The sequence below is a fragment of the Cygnus atratus genome, chromosome 7, assembly GCF_013377495.2.
Source record: "Cygnus atratus isolate AKBS03 ecotype Queensland, Australia chromosome 7, CAtr_DNAZoo_HiC_assembly, whole genome shotgun sequence".
In the NCBI taxonomy this organism is placed as follows: domain Eukaryota; kingdom Metazoa; phylum Chordata; class Aves; order Anseriformes; family Anatidae; genus Cygnus; species Cygnus atratus.
Window position 1 is genome coordinate 28914347 of NC_066368.1, and position 14027 is coordinate 28928373.

At 44.3% G+C, this 14027-nt stretch overlaps 1 protein-coding gene across 1 annotated transcript in view; it reads right to left on the reverse strand.

Moving 5' to 3' along the window:
• The window catches only part of PHYHIPL (phytanoyl-CoA 2-hydroxylase interacting protein like), a 122251-nt gene extending 109217 nt beyond the window's left edge, over nt 1-13034 (reverse strand). Inside the window, exon 1 of the mRNA XM_050711933.1 lies at nt 12674-13034. Within this exon, the coding sequence (XP_050567890.1) occupies nt 12674-12878 (205 nt within the window). The 5' untranslated portion in view covers nt 12879-13034. The remainder of the gene's footprint in view (nt 1-12673) is intronic.
• Nucleotides 13035-14027: the final 993 nt, after the last annotated feature.

A 14027-nucleotide genomic window follows, 5' to 3' on the forward strand; every position in this document is an offset into this window, starting at 1 on the left:
TGGGAGCAGCTGAAGCAGCACCCAGTTAAGCACGCACACTAGCACAGGGTGCGGGGAGCCCCATGGGTCACCAGCCTGGAAGGTGCCTTGAGGAACGAGTGCTCCCATCACACCCCACTCTCAGGGTCTCCTAGTGCGGCTCTGTGCAACTCCAGCACCCTCAGTGCTCAGTGGCCATCACTCCAGGATGAGGTGAAACCCACACGAGAGATGTCACCATGGTCCCCGGTCTGACAGCCTGGATCACACGAGGTGGTTTGCAGAGGTTAAGCACGAGGCAGCTCTGAGCTCCTCCCAGTGATTTCCTATTTCAGTGCTAACCTTCAGATGAAGTTTTGTACGATACTTTTCTGGAAAGTACTGTCAAAGGGCCACCACATTACAGCTCTGAAACCACCAGGGTCTCACTGCTCTCCCCTCAAAAAGCAGACTTTCTTTCCTCCTTCCACTAAACAGATTAATAATTCTTTCAGAAACACGCAGTTGGATTCAGGAGACCCAAACCACTCTCTCCACAGAGCACAAACAACTTGGAGAGCAGCCCTGAAAACTTTCCCACACTGAGGCTGTCACCTTCTCCCCTCCCTCTAGGAGGATCACTGAAACCAGGACAGTAATTCGGTTTTCTGGACCTCTCTGTCTTCACTCCTTCATTCAGTGTTCACAAAAACACTACCGCGTGCCAAGCACAGCACAACATCTGCAGGGAGGACATGCGTCTGAGATGGATGAAAGCAGGAGATGCAGCTCATTTCCCACAGGCCACCTCAGATCTCCCCAGGCCACCGAGTCTGGCTAAACCACTGCCGCAAGCGCAGAGTGTGCTGATAGCTGCACTATGCAAGTAGTGCCTTGAAAACTTCAGGTGACCTACAAATAGCGGTACTGACCACCACTAAGCAAACTGAGGGAAAAAAACAGTCCACGGAGCATAGACCAATGTGCTGGGGAAGCCCTGCCAGCAGCGCTGGGACTGGCACAGGTTGGTCAACCACCAGGGACTGATGATGCTCAGGTCGGGTATTGCCTGGGCCAAAAGCAGGCACCTGACCCTCCTGGCTTCCTTCCCTTCAGCCCATCCTCCAAGCAGCTTAGCGCTCGCACAGTGCTGAGGGTCGCAGAGGTAACCTTCTCTCAATAAGTGAAACATCGAGAAGAGATGTGAAAAAGCCTGGGCTGGAGCCTTTAGCAACAGGAAGGAGGTTGTTACAGCAGTAATTTACTGTGGTAGGTTTTGCAGCATGATTGCAACATATCATTACACCAGTTTCATCCTTTTCCATTTGGCAGACGCTGATTCCTTCCCCCCATTTCTTACAGAGCACAAGCCAACATGGCAGTATTTCAAATGGTTTTAAACCCTGCCAATAGCAATAAAAAAATAACTGAAAAGTTCTCACAATTGCATTTGCTTACCCAAAACTAATACATACACACACACACGTAAAAAATATACATGGTTCAGCCAACTTGCAAGGGTGGCGCCAGAGAAATAGCGGGGCTGGGCTCCTCTCCAGGGAGGTAAAACAAACCAAAGATGGGTTAAGTGGAAGTCTGCAAGGAGGGAGGCTGTGCAGGCCTCCAGACAGACAGAACTCCTCCTAGGTAGTCCACCACCTCAAATGCATTCGGCACTTTCCAGGCCCACTCTGCAAGACGTATGTGCACTACAAGACGTGGAGTCAAACATCACACACCACAGGGATGGCAAAGGATCAGTGCTCTGTGCACCGCGAGGAGGAAGGGGGCATTCAAGAAATATAGTCTTGTATTCCCCCCCTCCCAGGCTCCTCTTTGCTCTTCATACAAATCATCAGTCCAGCAGTAGAAAGTACATGGTGAATGAGTCATTAGAAAACTTTCTATGGGAGGCTCAAAAAAGCATTTTTGCAGCCGAGCCCTTCGCTTACACTAATGTAAATAAGAAATAACTCCTGTGAAGTTGCCGAAGGTTGTCTGGGGCAAAGCCAAGGAGAAAGAGGAGTGCTCTTGGTCTTTAGGGAGCTCCACAGCTCCCCTGCAGTGACTGAAAGCCTCTGCGCAGGAGCCACAAATGGGGAGGGGAGCTGGGAGGAAACAGGGCTGTCGCTGCCTCCACCAGCAGCATGAGGAGGGTGGGATTTGCTATACATGGCATTTTGTATTTCTTCTCCCTTGTTTTAAGCTTTGGGAGGATGTGGCAGGATGCTTCCTCTGGTGCTGGAGCCATTTTCACTCACATTCAGCTGCTTCTTCCAAGGAACAACTTCATTGCCAACCATCATCTCCTTGCAGAAACTGCTGTTCCTTCTCGCTCCAGTCAACTTTTCTCTTATGGAACTGCAGATCAGGAGCTGGCAGCCCAAAGTACAGAGGGGAAGAAGGTGAGAAACACAGGCCAAGGTGAGGAAGTGCATCTCTCCCCAGGGTTTGGCCAAACAGATCTTCACAACAGGGCCAGAGAGCCACCACCTACAGCAGCCTCTGTTGTTTGTGCCAGGAGGAAGGCATTTTCTTTCCTTGCTATTTTTTTCTGTAGGCAGCACACAACTGGAGCTATACACAGGCATATCCCAAATGTAAGAAGGTACACTGGAAGGCACGAAAGTCTAAGTTCTCCTACTTATTCCTATTTATGGTTTGATTCCTACTTGAAGGCAAGGTTTTACACCAAAGTGATGAGGCAAGAGGAAGTGTATATCAGCTCTGATTAGCTCTCACTTAATGGAGGATGCTCCTGAGATTTCTGAAGGATGATAAAATAGGACAATATATTACTTTCTTATTTAGAGGAAAATAAACTGCGGTAAGGTATCAAGATTGCCTTTCAGAGGATCTATTTATAAAGCAATTGAACCAATGTTATTCTCAGAAGTATTTAAGTTCCTTCTCAGAACGTATATAAAGCAAATATTTGCGAAAGTTGCAACTGTTCTTTAGCTTAGGTCTAAGTAAATAGCAATTAACACACAGTGATAATTCTGTCTTTCTGTTCTAGATTTGAAACTTTGGTTGAGCTCCAATTCAACCAAGAAACACCTGTTTCTAAAATATCTACTACCTTATTTATAACTTGCATTCACATTTCTACCAGCCTTGGTGGGGACGAAGAGATGAGCAGAGAGGCTGCTAATCTTTCTCCCGTTTAAATTCTTGTTTATGATTTCAGCGGTGTTGCATAAGTAATCACTCGCAATGAAATAATTTATAATTTTCACATTTAAGAATGTGATTCTTAGAAAAATGTTTTCATTAAAAATGTACTTCAATATCTTGTCAGAACAATAAAACCATTCTTTTAAAGGTCAGCTATTATACTTCTCATGGAAAAAGAATAATCTTATTAATCCTAAGCGACTTCTTCAAATGAAACAATAAATGACTTGACTTCTTTTCATTTTTCCTGCATATATTATCAGCAAGGCATTAATGAAAAGAGACTCCAGTGAAAAACCCTCTGATTTTTATTTTTATTTTTTTTTATTTTAAATGTGGATCAGTTCAGCACAGAACAGCAAATGCATCTGCGTGGGCAGAGCGAACAAATTTGCAGGAAACAAATCTGCTGAACAAGTTATCTTAACAGTAAGAAGGAAAAGCTTGTATGTTGTAAAATGTTTCTGTATGAAATACATTTTAATATGAATACTTCTATATGCAGATATACCCTTCATCCAAGCATGAGAAACTCTTTTTACAGTTCATTTTGCTGCTTAAATTTCATAAAACAATCTATTTCCTCATTCTCCCTGCACCACGGTGGGCCTCCCTTCTCGTGCATCTGGTCAGCTGCCCTTGGGCACGAATCCCAAAACCGTTCCTTGAGGAGATAAATTTCACTTGCCCAGCAGTTTGGGTTTGCAAAACTGAGCATGAATGTGGGGGGAGTGAACTTCACTCTGTGTGTAATAATCCAGAGAAGGAAGATGGAGATTTACCACATTTTGATTATTTTCCTACACAATTCTCAAGTCAGTGAATGCAAGAGAGACTTCTGCAGTAGCTTCTGCTCTGGTCAGCAGTCCAAACACAATTTAAATATTCACATCCAAGTTATAATGGTGTAAAAACTAAAATTTATTTAAAAAGATTAAACAGCAAAAATCATAAGGGAGAGGGGCCTTTTTTTTTTTTTTTTTTAAACCAGAAGGTTCTTTTCTGATTGTTTAAGATAAGTTAATTTTAAACACTACGTAGTCAGCCTCTGAATGGAAGCTCATAAAAGACAATCCTTCAGAAATTAAACTTCCATGGAACAGATTTTACTTTACTTATTAAGTAACTGTTTCCAGCATAACTATCAGACTGCACCCAAGCCTACTCATGTCAAGAGAAAACAGAGCAAAGAGAAGAAGCTGGGAATATCTACTATAGATAAGAAGTGCCCACAAAGCAAAAAGAAGTCCTTACAAGAAAACCTACAAACGCCACCAAATTTGCAAACTATATATCACCCCAACTGTATAAAATTGTAACCAGTGCTAGATCTCAACTGAATTATTAAAAACCCCTGACACAGAAGTCAAGGGTTCTAATACTAAAACAAACAAACACGCAACCTCTATACAAATACCATCAAAAGCTTTTGAGAAGATTCAGAGCAAAAACTTTACACGAGAAACTAGGCTGGAGCAAAAACAAGATTATCATGTTTTAAAACAGGAATGTACACACACCCTCCCAAATACCAGAGGATTAAATTAGAAGTGAAAGGGATGGATAATAAGCTTCATTTACCTAACGTGATAGCATGAAGATGAACCTTTCCTTGAAACAAGAAACATAAGGAAAACCCTACCTGTTGGTCACCAGGGAGAAAAACTTCCCTGGATATACTCATTAGTGGCACTGAACTTACATTTTCAGACAAGTTCCTTTAATGACCTTACAAACTCTTTCCTAAAAATCCAGTAGATCATTTTGAGCTCATCTCTGAGTTTGCACTGCTGGAGGCATTTCCTGCCACTACTGAGCTTAAAATTCAGTTTCCATCAATACAAAGTTCTCTGACATTTTCTTATCTAGCGGCTTAGAATTGCAAAAACCATATTCCCACTGCCCTGAACAATCCCGAATAACACCCGCTTAAACTGTCCCAAGTGATTTGACATCTTCAAGAAACTTTGTCACTCAATAGCCACCTGTTTCCCCAGATAATTATGAGTTCATTGAACAGTGGTTTGCTCTGGCTTCTCAATAGAGATCCTGGCTATTTATTAGTCCTTTTTCTCCCCTTCAGCTACTTACATCCATTAATCCACCAAAAAAAAAAAAAAAAAAAGGAAGGAAATCCTCTTTCCCTATAATGTTTTAGTATCTGTAGGAACAACATGGGCTGAAGTACTTACAGTAACTTTTCTATGCATCTAAAGATTCCACAGCAAGTGGGTTGTTTTGTTGTTCTTGACACCTTAAAAAATGATAGATGCATAAATACGCCTTCTCATGGTGAGAGCTGTCATGGCCGTATGATTTGTTTCTTCTTATTACAGCATTCCACTTCTACCAAGCTTTTGACATATTTTTTGTGTCTACATTCTTATTTAAACCAGACACTGCTTTTCACACACAGTTTTTTTTTTTTTCCTGTTTAGGATCTGCAGCATTTGTGCACAGAATATATCTACATTTGCTTCTTGCCCTGCCTATTTTTATGTACTGTGATTATCAAGGACTATTTACTTTTAATGTTCTTTGTTATTCTTTCACAAGTTTTATTATATTCTATTATTTTTATTACCCAATTAGAGAATTTTCATCATTTTCTCTGCTTGTGATGCATCATCCAGATTTATGCACTCTTCCAATGTTTTTCTAGCTTGGAAAACAAAACAAAACCAACATATAAGCCTCAATGATGAATAACGCCACCAGAATAACTGCAACCAACCAGGCATGGCCGAGGTGAAGCCCATCTTTCTTGTGTACACTTGCTCCAAAAGCTGTCCCGGTTCATAGGAAACCTAAACTATGCATCCTCCTACTACTTTTTCAACCAGCTGTCAGCCTTGGCTTCTTCCCCTTGGCTGTGCAGGCGGCTATATCCCGCAGAGGCGCCCTCAGCATAGCAGTGCTGCAGTCAGAAGGGCCCGTGCACCCCAGCCTCCCGTCTCCCCTTCCCTGTGCAAGTCATCCCTCCACCTCAGAACCACCTCAGAAGCACAGGTTTCCCAGACTGTAACAGAAATGCAACCAAAGCCCCAGATGGTTTCACAACTGCAGGGAGGAAAAAATACGTGAAGCCTCCCTGATCTATGAAACTGCTGGCATAGCAACCACAGAGAGGAAAATCAGAGCAGAGCATTTTTCAGTGTGAAACTATTATTTTTAAGGAGTCTACGGGTAAAAGCCTTCCCTGCTTAATAGGCTCCTTGTCAGAGAGCTGTCCTTGGTTATTGAGAACCTTGGTTATTTGGAAATTTGAAACTGAATTTTCCAAAGCCTCACATCAAAAGTTAATTTTCAATAGATAATATAGCAAGAACACGTATTCTGTACTACCCAGCATGAAATGCTAATTGAAACTGAGGTCAAGGTGACTTGCATCTTGACGATCAAACAACATATGTTCATTAAAGGAAAATATTACCAGATGAGCTTGATTGCATTTTTAAAAGAAACGGACAAAATTAGACTACAGAAATGAATTGGAGACAATTTAACGTTTATAAATTTCAGTAAGGAATCTGATATATTACTATTTAATATCCTGAGGGAAACCATTAATTAAATTGGCTCATTCTAAAATGCAATTAAATTGATACAAAGCAGACTACTGAGCTTCAGAAACCACGTAATAGCAAACCAGAGTCCTCACAGCATCTACAAGAGCTTCTGCAGGCCCAGGTTAAGTCCTTTCTGAAGCACCATAAAGGACCTGAAAAGCCATGCTGGGAGAAGCTTGTCTGAGAGCAGAGATGGTGCCAAACACCCAGGGAGCTGGGGAGAACAGGACCGACGGTGAGATGGCAGAGCTAACAAAGCCTGGTCTGCCTGGGGTGCTGCCTCCAGTAACACGTCTCAGGAGCGGGGCACCTGACGGGTACTTCACCAGTCTTTGAAAACAGCGGCAGCAAAGACAAGCTGGCTGTGACAGCTGAGACAAAATTGCAGCCCGGTGCCCAGGGTGATGCCGTAGTAAAGGAACTCAGAACCAGGCAGCAAACGTTGTCTTTTTTTAATGATTTGTGTATCTGAGGTCTGCAGCTAACACTGCGGTGTTTTACTGATTTGGGTAGTACACACATCTCCAAAAAGTGGATTTATGAGCTCGAGCCCGTGTGGCTGTCATCAGCCTCGCAGTCAGGTTGCCAACATTCAGCTGTCTGTCAAAGAGCCTGCTCTGCAGCCCAAAAGGCACATAATTTAAGAACAAATGGGTGAACTTGGCTATTAGTATCAGGCCCAAACAGCTGGAGACCGGTTTATTGTTGAACTAAAGCCATGGCTGTGCCTGAGCTGGATACAGATTGGCAAGTTCACAAGAAGAGGTTTCCTACCAGAGTCGTAGAACTTCCTTTTTGGGGGTCTTGGTGGAAGTAGAAGGGGAAAAAAGAATTTTCAGCCTTTGAGGACTTTATTTTCTAGCCTAAACAAAATCAGAAAATACAAAAGTGCATTTAATGGGAAATGAATGCTACGTTTTTCCCCAAACCTTAAAAAATATTTGCTCTGGTTAGTGGAAAGGCTTCTGCTGGATCACTGTCCATTTGAGCTTTAAGGTCTGAAGTGCTTTTAAGACAAATGACGATTTTTCCCTGAGTGAAGGAAGTAGCACAGCTCTGCTCTCAGTGACAGACTTTGCACTCCTGGGCCTGTGACACCATTGCGCAGCGCACCAGCAGCACGGCAGGAACGCGCAGTGCCTTTGGCACAAAAATGCCTACACCCAGTGCCCTCTCCATCCCCACACCCCATCTGCTCACCCATCAGGCCTCAGACCCAGAAAAGTCCTTTGGTGTAAGCTATCACTGGACCACTGCAGCCCTTCAGCTCCCAAAGAGAGCAGCACTGTGCCGTACCAGAAAACCCAAAGCTGTAGGGGACTTGGGGCTGGCATACATATTTCGGGGAAAGGGCCCTTCTGTAAGGGGCAGCACTTCTGCTCTGTGCGAGCGTTGCAGTGGGGATTTCCACTTCTCAGATGAAGAATAAACCACCTGGCCTGCAAAACTGCCCTGGTCCCTGCAGCAGCCAGAGGGGGTGATCACAAAACCACGCTGGAGGGAACGGCACACTGGGGAGGCTGGCTTGGATTACAAGGCAAATCTCACTCGCTCCTTTCTCTAAGGCTCTAAATACTGTATTTAAAGCAGAAGACCGTAAAGTGCTCAAAACATTTTAACATGCCTCTAATGGGCTTCCACCAGAAAAGGGAAACAACTACTGTTAAGACTCCTGTAAGCAGCTTATTCCTTATCCCAGGGATATCGTTTCTTCCTTAGTGCGTGCAGAAGTGTGGCATCAGGTCCATGAAAGCTTCCCAACAAGTGGAGAAAACTGGATAAGAACCAAATGGACCAGGAACTTTTTTTGTGTGTGAAAAAAATATCTACAACATTTACACTTAGTTTTTATTTATAATGTTGCATGTTTTGTGATTTTTTTCTTTAACAGAAAGACTTGTGCAATTTTAATTATGCAGAATATTTCAAAAGAAGAGAATTCAGTCTAGAAAGTTATCCCATAGTCCTGATGAAACACAGCTATGCTAAAAATGAGAAGAAACCAAAACTCCTCGCTGATAACATGGGAATTTGTCCCTTGACATAATTTCTGGAAGCACAGCAAGTTTTCACTCCAATACCAACATATTTGCATTGTTAATAGTAAACAGCAGAAATTCTGAGTTCAGGGCAGTACCACAGCATGCAATTCACAGCACTCTCAAGCAAGAAGTCCCAAACCTCAGAGCTGCTCTGAGGCCTGGCAGAGGAGGGCCCTGCAGCAATCAGCACCAGGCCCCGAGGTACCCATGGTGCTCAGGCCTGCACCACCACTGTTGACACGGCCTCGTGCCTGATGAGACCATGCTGTACACAGGTCCTCCAGAGCACACTAGCTTTATAGGCACGTAAGCTTAGCCACAAACAAAAATGTGGCTGCTCAGGAGCTGCCTCGGCCCAGCACTGGGGTGGAAAGAACAGACATGCTCACAGCAAGTGCTGCTCCAACAGAAGGCACTGCTGAGGTCTGCATAACCAAATTCAATTGTGTCCTTACTCTGCAGGTCAAAAAACCTTTCAGAACTTGCTAGGTCTTTACCAGCCTTATTGCTTACAAAAATGTTGCGCAAATAACAAGTAGCCCCCCATTAACCAAGCTGCTATTTATGTAAGTGCCTCAGATTGAAAGGCGAGTGCAAATGTGTTGAAGACATTGCTCCTCAGGCAAAAATCTGTTTGGTAAAGTCCATTCCCAGCCTGTCTGTAGAGAGAAACTAACAGAGAGGCATTTGGTAGAGGTTTTGAGCAGAGAGAAATTTTGAAGTATTCCAGTTCCCAAGTTTGGGTTCATTTTCATTTCCAAATGACATACAAGTTTTGCATGCAGGTTAATTTGAAAGGTGTCCATCAAAAGAAAATTTGGTCCCATGATACCTGTTATTTCAAAAACATCTCATGAATTTCAGTCACCTAGAGGATTGCTGAAGATTTGTATCAATGGTTTAGTCAAGCCATCACTGTCCACATGTGCTCTATCCAAACTGCTGTGGGAATGGACACTGGGAAGCCCACACTAGGCTGAAGGGAAGAAAAACATTTAAGCCACTCTTGGAGTTACTATGGGTGATTTTTTTTTTTTTTTTTTTTTTTAAGTATGTATAAAGACTTTTGGTAGCTCACTAAATACATCAGTCTATTACATTGAATTTCATTCTGTTGACCTTTTAGGTGACTATACAATAATGAGATAATGCAGTGGAAATGCTCACTTGGATAAGCAAAACCTTTTATCTTCTTATAGCCTTAACATCTAAAAAAGCTTGTTCATTACTGTAGAGAGAAACTACGCTTCTTCCTGGGAACTGAGCGCCTACAGGGTATGAAAGCCGTCTGGCAAGTTTCACACCTAAGTAGAGGAACTGAGAACAGATTTTTGTTCTTTCCTGCTTTATGGGGAGAAAAAAAGGAAAAAAAAACCACCACCACCACCTTTACAGCCAAGTATTCACAGAGTTTGTCTTAGTTATTTTCAGGAGAATTGGCATTGTAAGAAGGCAATCAGGAAGGTGGAGAGTATAGTGGTGTAAGCAGCATGAGGTACATTAAAAATAACCAACCTTTTTTTGATGTGGATGCTCCATGGGACTTGGTGAACTAATTTGCCTTTTACTGTCTGGGGAGCCCAAAATATTGCAAAAGGAACACAAGAAGGAAGCAAGCACATGCTTGAATTTTGCTGGAAGGACTTGAATAAATGCTTAAGTAAGTCTTGGTTTTTAAACTCTCTACAAGCCACAAATGCTGGAAGGGAACATCTGTAGGATTTAAAGCGCACTGGAGGAATTGCCCTGATCCCAGGTGAACTGCAGCCATGCAGTCCCAGATATCCCTCGAGCTTTAACAGAACACCAGGGTACTGAAAGAAAAACTCTGGTTTGCACTTGTGCAAAATGCCAGCTACGGTGGCACATGGGAAGGGCATGTGGAAACAGGAGGAGAGGAAAGCAGAGCAACAGGGAAAGTCTTTGCTTTGTGACCCAACCTTTATCCCAATATTATCCTCAAACCAAAACTCTGTATGCGCTGGGGCACAAAAGCCACTGACAAGCTTTTGCCTGCACCTGTTACTTGCTGTAAGCTAAAAGGTCTGAGGGTTATGGCCCTCGCTACTGCAACATCTGCGGGTCAAAACTTCCACTTCCAACCCTGGGATGCAACTGGAGTTGACAATATTTCAAAGCTCAGAAGACTCTTGGATTTTCTTAATTGCAAGCTAAAATTCTGTATCAATGTTGTGCCATACTTATCCTGATAGGCTGCAAAAAAAAAACCAACAACAGAAAAAAAACAACCTCTAAAATACTCAGTTTCAGATCCAGACCTAGATCAAATGCCTGGCAAATTTGTAGTTGTCTGATTCAGATGTGGACAGCTGGAGCATGCAGCACTGCCATCAGAGGATCAGCCCCAACTGCAGAAGACCTGGGCCCATTAGAAGCGATTCAGGTGGACAAATAACAAATACTGTGTGACTGCAGCTTTAGATACCTGGGATATAGCAATCAGAAGGGAACAGACCCTGTCGGGACTCGGAATACCTAGGGAGAAATTCTTTGGAACTACATGCTTCATGATGTGCAGAAAATTCACTTCTGTCTTTATTTAGGTGCTGAACAAACCCAGCCCCTATAACGTATGGAGAGCAGACTATTTTTGTTGGAGCAGATAGAGGAATGGTATACATTTTCACAGATGCTGAAAACTCCAAGTTTCTGCAGTCAGAGCCCAACACAGCCCCAGTGACAAACTCAAGCGCATGTTTTTGTCAGCCTCTCAGTGGGGACTGCCCTGCCCTTCCCCTGTCAGCCCTCTCCCCGCGCTTTCCCTGGGGGCACACAGATGCACAGCTCTGCAGCACAGAGATGTGCAGGCCTTGCAAACACAACACCTGCACCCTTGAGATACTGTCAGAAACCAACACCAAGCAACGCTGTGCCTGCAACCCTGAGATGGAGAAAAAATAATAGTGAAGAATAAAATAAAGTCAGTACTTTAACATTTTTGCTATAAGCGGAGCAGCAGGCTGGCTCAGTGAGGAGCCTAGCTTTGAGAAAGGCCACACTGACAAATCTCAGCACCCACCATGGACCAGCACCACTAAGGAGAAGCATGATGAAGCATTTCCCCAAGGCGGGGGCAGCCCTGCTGAGCTTGTAGGAACACACCTGAGATCCTGCACCTCTCAGATGGCTGCTACAACGTCTGCTTTGCCAACAGGACTTTAAAGAATCACCTAAGACAAATGTTAAGGTATAAAAGTTCCTAATAAAATAAAACATTGGCTTACATTGAATTGGGACTATATTTTGGCTCCCTAACAAGAGCTGAAGCACGCCAGGACTGGTTTCATTGGTGAGGAAAGGTTAACACCCTAACAATTAAAATTCTTTGCATGCTGATATTTTCCATTTGTTCCTTAGCAGTGGATATAACCATAGAGACTTCGTAGTGATTCTTCCTCCAGCACATAAAAGCAACAGTTCACACACCATCCTTCCTCAGAGGTGTTTCTGCCTGGAAAAGCAAGCGGCCCCCAGGGGCTGACTGGACCAGGACAGGCAGCGGCTGGGACCCCAGGGACTCCTCTCCTGCCTGGCTGGGAAGCCAAGAGCAGAAAATAATTTCTCCTCACAGCTCGCATCTCCAGATGAGGTGGAGCTCTGCTTTTCCTGCAGTGAGAGCGCAGCTCTGCTGACGGCAGCAGTCAACGTCTTCTTGAGGAGCTGCTGTATTTTCTCCCGTGTCCAAAGTCATCTGTTTATTTTGAGACAGTGACAAAGTCTCTGCTGCTCTCCAGACAACACCGTTACCATGTCAGTACAAAACATCCCCCCCTCCTCTGCCTCCGTCTGGCCACCCCTCCCTGCCTGCATGCATGCGACGGGTGGGAGGACAGCGATTTCCTTTTGCTAAATTACCCCTCTAAAACGTTACCTCAGTTGTTTCTGGACAAGCCTAAGACTGCATACCTCTTCCAGCCACATGCCTCTGCTGTTTTCTGAGCTGCGGCTTCCTTTTCTGGCCCATGACAGTAACCCCAGAGAACGATGTGCTGCCACAGCTGCTTGACACCAACCAGCTCTTTGGGCTGGCAGGAGCTTCCCTGGCCACTTCCCCAGCATACGTAAAACGGGCCGGGCCGAAGCTGAAGGTCAATGAGGTGATATGCTGCATGAATTTTTTTCTTTCATGTTCCTAAAAGCACTCTATGTACTAGCAAATAAACTTCCATGAGAGCAACTTCAGCCCTTGACATGTTCAATGCTGAATTTGTGGGTGTTTTTAACCAAGATTGATATCAGCGCTCAAGAGAATGAAGGTTAGCAGAGCTGCCAAAGCCTGGAAGAAACTGCAAATAAGCAAGCGAAATTCCTGCTAAATTTTTCAGATGTTATGGAGCTGGAAAATAAAGGGTTTAAAATACTTAGAAAAAGGTAAAGTAATGGAGATTCCTATTTCAGCAAAGCCAACATGAAAAACCGTCCTTAACAGTCAGGGTGTATTGTTTGCTGTCTCTTCTGGATATTTTAATCATGGGAAAAGCATCGTTTTAGTCCCTAAATAAATGTACGGCATGTGATACATGCTGAAAGTGAGCTGAAGCCGAAGGGAAGAATGACAGCAGTTGTACACGTTTGTTGGCCTGTTGGATGGGGCAAACGGAGCTCCTCCCGAGCAGGGCAGTAGCTGGGCCAGAGCACAGGGGCTGTGCAGCGCATGGCCCGCAGGCACGGCCCGCTGACCAGGATTTGTGTCCGCTGCATGCACCACTGCCCAAATCTCCCTTGCTAGAATGGGACAGTGCTGCCATTACCCAAACACTAGGTGGTAAATCACAAAGTATTTCACGGACGTCCCAATGGAGTTATCTTTCACTGGTCATAGCAGAAGAATGACTTCAGTTTGTTTTTTAATTTTTCAAAAGGGATGGGCTGGCTTGCACATGCCAGAGTCCTGACCACTGTGAGGTGCAGACAACCTAAGGTCTGGGGCTCACATGCAGGCCTTCTCTCTTCTGTGCAAGAATCACCACAAGAAGAACCTGCGCACCCTTTAACAGAAGGGGCTTCACCTCCCCTTCAGCATCCTCTCCCCAGAACAGCCACCAATGGGTCGCAATGCAGTTTCCATGAGGCAGGTGTCTCTCCCCGCTGCCGCCCAGGGATAACCAGAGGAACTTGCTGACCCCCAGGGAAAATGCAGGGCAGTCAAGAACCTCAGCTGCCTTCCCCAGCACCGAACTCGCACCCATCCTCCCCTCGGCAACGGCAACAGAAGAGAGAAATTCAACTCCGAGAAATGCTAAAACCCAGCCAAAAACAA